Source organism: Fulmarus glacialis, unplaced genomic scaffold (genome assembly GCF_000690835.1).
Source record: "Fulmarus glacialis isolate BGI_N327 unplaced genomic scaffold, ASM69083v1 scaffold14336, whole genome shotgun sequence".
Lineage (NCBI taxonomy): Eukaryota > Metazoa > Chordata > Aves > Procellariiformes > Procellariidae > Fulmarus > Fulmarus glacialis.
This window is the reverse complement of record NW_009220151.1, coordinates 55934-64157: the sequence shown is the minus strand read 5'-3', so window position 1 is coordinate 64157 and position 8224 is coordinate 55934. Positions and strand designations below refer to the sequence as shown.

Below are 8224 nucleotides of genomic sequence, written 5' to 3'. Positions count from 1 at the left end.
TTCCTGCTGGTTTGCAAAGATGTCCAGTGGTGGAGCGTCATGCAATCTGCCCGGACAACGCACCACTGCCTTGTCTGAATTCCCTTTGCTGCAGTTTTAGCACTATCCAAAAGGTTGTGGGAATGGATTAGTCCCTTTTCCTTTCATAACAGCCTTGCTGTGTCAGAAAGCTTGTGTTTTCCTACTGTCTCTTTTTTTTAAATGGACTGGGTTTTTTTTTAGCTCAGTCTTTCCTCACTGATCACACCTGGCAAACTGGAGGCTGGTTTAGCTTCATGTTTCCTCACTGATCACATCTGGTAGACTGAGGTTCACATCTGGAAGGCAAGGGGCTTGGCCTTTCCTTTCTGATCACATCTGGGAGACTGAAAAGTTACTTTGAGGAATGCGAACAATTCCTGATTGTCACATAGGGCTTGCTCATCTTTCTGTTAGTCTCATTAGTCTTTCCAGGGACAGGACTGTTTTGGGCTGCAGCCTCACTCTTGCTTGTGCTCTGCCTAGGCTGTGGGAGAGCCGCCTCTGTTCCTGTCTGCTTCAGTGTTTTATGCCATTGAAGATGCCATCTACTCAGCAAGGAGGGACTCTGGCCTGACTGAACCGTTCAGGCTGGACAGCCCTGCCACCCCAGAGAGGATCCGCAACGCTTGTGTGGACGTCTTCACCAAAATGGTAACAGCTTCTGGTTTCACAGTCTGCTCCCTAGCCAGCCTACCCCACGTGGAGTGTGTGTGCTGGTCACAGTGGCCCAGGTCTGGAATTAGGGCAGGATGGCGAGGTTGTGGCCCTGCTTAAGCAGATGTTTTTTATTTCTTGGGTGTTATCCTTCATTTAACATGCCACCAAGTGAGAAACAAATCCACAAACCAGCATTGCTAGGGCTCCCATTGCAGGAGGTGCTGCCATACAGTATCAATGAAGTTGCAGTTCATCCCTCCATCCTCCAAGTGCTGTCTGTAGAGCAAAGGCACTGACTTGTTGTCCTGATGCTCCTGACTATCATCTCTTAGGGGATTACCACCACTAGCATATCTTGCAGGTCCACTCTGTGATTTAGTGGTGTCCCTCAGGGAGGGAGGGAGAGGAAAGTATTACTGAAAATGCAGACTTCTCCTGAATGTTATGACCACAGGAGTCTCCCTAGAGGCTGTGGGCTTGATCGGAAGGAGTGCTGGAGTTAACTCTGTCACTGTCTCTTCATGGGCTCTTCCTCTGACAGGGCTGTGTAGGAGTGGGTCCCTGCACAGAGTCCTGCTGATTCCTGTGTGACTCAGAAAACACAGCTGTCTGTCCATGTGGGCATCCTCCAGGCTTTCGTCAGCTTGAACCCCACTTGGTTAACATCCAGGTTAACCTGGATATCTTAGTCCTTCTCACCTAACACCTGCATCACTGTCTGGGGAGAAGGACTCGGAAATGGTTTTGAGAATTTGCACAAACTGTTGACTGTCAGGCCTTCAGCTGGAGCCAGGCACAGCTTCCAACACAAGTGCCATGACACAGACATCTCTCTGTTTTGAAAAACTAGGATATGAGCTCAGATCTTCAATGGTACAAAGTCACCCACCTCAAAGGGAACATGGTGGGGCATGCCGAACCCAGGCCAGGACCCTTATTTGTTGCTAACTTCAATTTTTTTTCTCTTTACAGTGCCCTTCTGCTGAGCCAGGGACCTTTAAGCCATGGTCTGTGCGTGTGTAAAGGGGAAGTTTGAGGAGCAAACTCTTCTCATGAAACTGAGCTTACACCAGAGGTACCAGAAGGCAGTAGGACTATAATGGGAAAAAAAAAAAATCTGTGTTCATGTGGCTCATCCACTGATTCATGGAGCTTTCAAATTTAATTGTCCAATCATTGTTTTCTCTAGGAGAGGGAATTGCTGCCAGATTATAGCTGTGATGTAAAATTAAATGAAGAGTAAATGGAAGGTGATGTTATCCAGGTGTAATTGAAAAATCTTTCATTTAAAATTGCTGCAAGGATGGGAGACATGCTTATTTACCAGCCAGTGTGAAATGGCAGAGTGGTTGTTTCTTTTTTTTCTACTATGGGGAAAAGATGGATCACCTTCTGATGCTATGCCAGGAAGAACTTAAATGCATTGAACCCAGACAGTCCTCTAGCTGAGATGGGTAAGGCATGGGGGGCACTGAGGGCTGGACCCTGTTGTGTCCCCTCTGCACACAAAGCCAGCTATACGCTAGAGGAAGATGAGGAGGAGTTTTGATGTTAGCTAACGAAGATGATCTTACCTATGTAACAAAAGTGGTTCAGAGGAAAACCCTAAAATGTGACCAAGAGCTGATTTATCCTAAGTTAAATGACAATTGTTTTGTCTGCACTGTGGCTTTAATGAATTCTTAGTTCACGTGCTACGTTGTCTTCTCTGATTAAAGATAAAAACTAGAGATACCAAGAGGGCTTCCAGCAAGATGCTGCTTTGTTTGACACAGCCTTTTCCCGCCCCACACCTCCACATCTTTCCCCATCTTTTAAATAGGAAAGGACATCAGAGACCTTGGAGTAACAGAGAAAGTTACTCATCGTTGTTCCCAAGGCAATTTATACCAGCCCAGGCAAGGGACAGGAGGAAGATGGACACAGCTGGGGATTAGTTGACTCTGAGTGCCCTCTAGGGTCAATCCCTTGCTGTCATGCTATGGCCTTGCCTTCTTTTCAAGACAACTCTTAGTTTTGCCATATGTAAGAGAATGTGTGCATTTTGCTACAGGGACTGCTTGTCTGAAAAATGTGCTGACTATGTGATGACCTCATGCCTTCTGGGTTGAATGCATTTTTCATGTTGGATTTAATGCTGGGCATCCCTCTTGACAGGTTTTGTCGCTGTCAGATTTAACTGTAGCGTCATGTTATCTCTAGATGATGTCAGCCATGTACTGTACCTGCTCATCATGTGCAAACTTTTATCCGTTTCTCTGGCCCACAGCTTTATGAAAATGTCCTTTTTCTATTTTTGCACTCCTAGGGCCATAAAAAAATATGGTGCAAGAGGATGTAACTCCATTGCCTTATATAAAATTTTGCTCACGTACAAACTGCTTAAAATTGGCCTCCATCTTAGGACTTAACAATGTATGCACAGTTTGAAATATTTTCTGAAGCACTCCAGCGTATATAGCTTGGAAATGTGTAGATTTATTTCTCAGCTTAAAATATTATGGTTCTACCATCTAGAAGAAGGGCATTTGTATATGTGAGTTGCAGAAAGCATTTTGTGCCTGCTGGGCTTTCTATGTAATTGTTTTATTAATTGAAATATGATATTGTTGTTTCTTAAGCTCTGAGGTGCTGGGCAAGAACACATTTTTGTTTTCTCCTGAAAGTTGGCAATATGTAAAAAACCTCTTAGAGAAAAAAATGTGATCATTTGTATGCAAGAACAGCTATCAAAGCTTGTGTATTCATGTTCTTGGATGTCCAGGAAGGGATGCAAAATACAAAGTCTGTAAGGTAGATTGGTATCGGTACTGTTTCTGCGGCATCCACCTCATGGGATTGCTGGACATGCTCATTCAGACCAGGCCGAGAAGTACAAAGGGAATGTAATGTGTGTTAATGCAGCTACAGGCAAAGAGGGTGATATCGAGGAGCTTCCAGTGTCATCTCAGGGGAAAGCCGCCAGCGTTCACGAGAGGCCTGCTCCCTGTGAGGGTCCTGGGACGTGACGGGATGTCACTAGCAGGATGAGTCAGTGCTCTTTGTCCCCTGTGGGTCTGGGAGCACCTTTTTCATTTCAGAATGGGTTCGTGATGTCCCATATACCCACAGTGACTGCCTGGTCAGGTGAAATATTTTAAATTAGATGTATCAAGTCTCTCTTTTGTTATTCGCTTTGTGCATTAATTTGAAGTGTATTTGCCAAGTTATGTGTACATGCAGTCGTCGGAGCAGGCTAGTTCAGTGCAGACCTTAGCCTGTGGAGCCATTTTTGCTGCAGCATCAGTGAGCCACTGTTTTCCGGGCACCAGTCCTTGCCCTCAAGCCCACCCCAGCCCTCTTATGACCCTTCCACAGCTACTAGCTGATGGAAGGAGGAAACACCTTCCTTTTGGGGTGCACTGGAATTGAATGTAAATGATATCAAACACCCGAGGGGGGGCGACGGTATAAAATCAGGGTTGCAAAGTAATTACAGAAACTGGTTTTGAGGGTGTAGGAAAAAGGGAAGCTTGGAGACTAATAGGAATTTACAGAGAGATCAGTGTAATATCTAACTGGGCTGTGGGTGAGACACGGACCCTAAAGAACATGAAGCTGAGATTTTCCTTTCACCTCTCAGTGTCTTAACATTTCATACACAGTTCCATGCCTTCCCATGGAACTAAGTGCCAGGCACCTTAGGGAAGGACTGGGACCTGCTGTGGAGGGCTGGCAGGAAGAGATGATGCTGCTATAGGATAGCCTGACTTAAAATGTGGACTGCACTACAAAACTGTCCGAGAACAGCTATCCTGTTGTGAGTGTACAGCACTGTCCTCTGCTGCGTCAGACCTCGTCATGCACATCTGGCTGCATGGGATTTCAACTTGCAATCGCTGAAGGGAAAGCTACTTACGAAGAGAAAAATGTTTCATTATTAGTACTTTTCAGTGAAATACAGCATGGATGCATGACTCTAATGTTATGTATAATTGGAAATTTGCTGCTTCTTTCCTTCCAGAACTGTATCCTCAGAAGAGGAACTACGCCATCTTGCTAGACTGTAAAGTATTACGCACAATAACAGCACTTAAGTAATAACTGCTGTAGCTGGATAGTTTGTGGGAGGGTGAAAGGAGGCCATCTGATCTAATGTCTTAACACTATTAATCGCATGTCCCTTGATGAGAGAGGGAGGCCAAGTTTTCGGTAATTGTTTTAGGTCAGTTCTAATCAACAGCTTTCACTATCATTCTTTAATGAGCATTGTCAAATCGGTGTCTTTGTCACAGGAATGTATGTGGAATTCTCTGTGAATATCACAACATTGCAAAATAAAGCTAAAAAATATTCTGGAAACTAGTATGCTATGGTAAAAGTGTCATGATTTGAGAGCTAGACAACTCCAGCTCATCCGTGGTGTTTGGCAAGGATGGACCCTTCCCAGAGGCTGCGAGGCGGATCAGCTCAGTGGCCAAGGCTGGGAGAGAGTGGGGGTTGCTCCAGGCTACCCAGCCAGGTGCCGCAGGTGAGCCAGCTGGAGAGCCTGGCCCTCCACCTGGCCGTGCTGGAAGCCAAGTCCGAAAGAAAGCAGAGTCAGTCCTCGCACTTCTCTGCCAGAAGGAGCTTACAGTAGCTGCATCGTGTTTTCCACAGCAGCACAATGATGCATCCTGATGCTTCTAGCCACCTCCACCGGGCCCACCAGCTGCTGAGACAAGGTGGAAGGCTGGCTGGCTGCGTGGCGTGGCTGGTACCTGGTCCAGACTGCCATATCCTTGTCTCATTGCTAGTGAGTAGAGCTGAAAGCTAGGCTTGGCCCATTTGAGTCAGCCCTGAAAAGGGGGAACCTCACTCAAAACTTGTGAATGGAGCAAGCTGAAGCATGTCACATCCCTGGGGCCCTCTTGAACCTAAACATGCGGGAGATGTGAGGTTGTAAAACAGGAACAGTTCACACAGAAAAGATAAGACCAAATGATGGGTCAGGCTGGGCTGGGCCTGGCCTTCTCTGAGCATGAAAGATTGGGAACATCACCAGTGGTTCCCCAAGAGGGTGTGCCACCCTGTGTCATATCTCACCTACTTATGCAGAGTAGATAGACTCCAGTGACATTCTCCTTTGGGAGCGCTTCTTGTATCTGCATGGGGAGATGTGTCACGAAGAAGCCATTGCCAAACTTCTTCGCCCAAAAGGGAGCCCATAATATGAAAAGGCAGAGCATGTGTGGATGCTGCTGTGGTTTGCAGCAGGTCCAACCCACCCTACGCCAAAACACTTGGTTTGCTGAGAGCCGTTTACCCCATCACAGTTCAGTTCATGCAGTTTTCCAAGCTCCAATGCCACGCGTTTCCCTAGTGCCTGCTCTTGCCGTAATTAAATGCAATTCAGCCGCATCAAGAACCTGGATTCCCTGGTAGTGGTCCGTCTCAGCTCTCTGACGTGCCTTTTGGAGCTGTGACATGGACAAGCGTGCTGCATGCAGCTGTGGAGCGAGGGTCTGTCTGTGACCCAGCCGGTATCTTGAAGAGCTTGCATTTGGATTAATGCTCTCCGAAACAGTCCCTCCAGCTGGGGTATTTCTACCAGGTCTCTGGGGTGCTGAGGAGATCTGACAGAAAACTGCTAGAAAATGGGAAAGCAGCAAGGTCCCCGTGGTAGAAATGAGACAGTTGCTTCTTCTGCTGGAGGGACAGCTCGCGGAACATCTGCTCTGATAACCAGCTGTAGGTCCACCGCACTTGGGTGTCGGTGAACTCGGGCAGGAGGCTGTCCACGGGCAGCCCGGCCCGCCGCAGCAGATGACCCAGCTCCTGCCTGAGGAAGCCAAACATCACCACGTAGTCATACTGGACGAGACAGGGCCAGCAGAGGCTGACGAGCGGTTTCCAAGCCATGCTAGCATTGTGCTGTCCGCTGTCTAAAACATCCTGAACAAAGCTGCTGAAGGAAGGGCTGCTGCCCGTGCCTTGCATGAACGTGGAGATCAGCCTCTGGAAAGGGTCCCTGACAAAGAGCACTTTGGTGTAAGACCCTAACATGGCCTCTATCTCTGTCAGGTTGAACTCACTCAGCCGTGTCTCCGGAGTGTGCCGCCAAGGGTAGGGAAGCGGCACTGGGAGCGTCACGTTTTCCTTCTCTTCTAGCTTCTCCAAAAGCTGCTGCCATTCCTCCATCCCTGTTGATGGCACTTGGCAGTAGAGGAGGTCCAGCTTGGTGCTCACCCTCAAACTCGAGAGCAGGCGGGCTCTCTCCTCCCGGCTCCTCGGCAGCATGGTGACTTTGTCTGATTGTCTGCAGAAAGCTCTCAGTCTCTTCTTCCTGAGCTGCTGAACATGAAGGAAGGTGTCCAGTGTCAAAGTGAAGCCCTCCTCCGCTTTGGGGGCCAGGTCACCTGCAAAACACCATTTGAAGATGGGGATGAGGAAAGCCCGTAGCAGACCTCCACCCTGAGCCGGTACCCCAGCACAGGGTGCTGTGGCAGGCTCTTTTCCAGTTATTCCAGCGTGGGAAGGATATAGCATGAACGAAGAAGATGGGTAGGAGAGGGGAGACCAGCCCTGCCTGGCAAAGAGCTCGGTTTTGCCGGGAAATGGGTTTCTGTCCCCATGAACGTGTGAGCTCATGGACACCCAGGCCCCGCTTTCCCCAAACCACCGCGTCCGAGCACTGATCTGTGGTCTGTGCCACGGACCCCGTTCTCCATTAAATCATAATTTTTGCTTTTAACTCCTCACTTTTGACTCAGCTTAACTGAGGTGAGTTTACCAAAGAGAGGCAGAAATACTCTGAGAGACTGAGGAGTAGTAAATTGGTTTGTAGCTACGAATACACAACTCCCTGTAAATCCTTTTGCATCTGTTAATTGGTTAACATCAGCTATCAAATATATGCGAAAGCAAGAGATTATTCATAATGGCTCGGGGCGATTTAGGGATCCAAACGATGTAACTTCTTGCATCACTTCCATATGTAAATTTTTTCTCCTGTAGATAAAAAAGCAAAAGCAAATAGAAAGCACAGAGCAAACAGAAGCAAGAAGGCAACAAAGCAAATATAAAAGGCAAAAGCAAATAAAAAGACTCCATGGCAGTCGGTTTAATTTCTCAAATTTCAGCTTTGCTTTTTACTCTTTATCTTCTTATTTTTGATGTGAAGAGGCCATAGCGGGTTTGAATGAAGAGGGCGAATGTCTGTCTTGCTACTTTATTTTTTTTTTAGCAGCAGCACGTCTACCTCATCTGCTCAGTGTAGGCATTCGGCAGCCCTGGGGAGACAGTTAGTTTGATCATTTCTCCCGGGCCCTTGGGAAGTTAAATATTTCCCACTGATTCGGGGAGGCTGTCGCACAGGGAAGAGAAGCACAGTTAAAATTAGGAAAAGGACACTGGGAACGCAGGAAGAAACACAGCAGTGCCTAAAGCTATCCTGGGCTGCTCTTCGACTCGCCCAGCCCCAGACAGACAATGTCTGCAAAACCTAGTGGTGACTTTGCCCTGGATTGACTGGGACTGGAGGGGAGGGATGCATTTTTTAGGCAAGAGAGGTATTAATCACTGATCC

At 47.5% G+C, this 8224-nt stretch overlaps 1 protein-coding gene across 2 annotated transcripts in view; it reads left to right on the top strand.

The window, feature by feature from the left end:
- The window catches only part of XDH (xanthine dehydrogenase), a 51666-nt gene extending 49680 nt beyond the window's left edge, over positions 1-1986 (top strand). For both annotated transcript variants that reach the window (XM_009580666.1, XM_009580667.1), the window contains 2 exons: positions 505-672; positions 1651-1986. In XM_009580666.1, coding sequence (XP_009578961.1) covers positions 505-672; positions 1651-1701 — 219 coding nt within the window. In that variant the 3' untranslated portion in view covers positions 1702-1986. The remainder of the gene's footprint in view (positions 1-504; positions 673-1650) is intronic.
- Positions 1987-8224: the final 6238 nt, after the last annotated feature.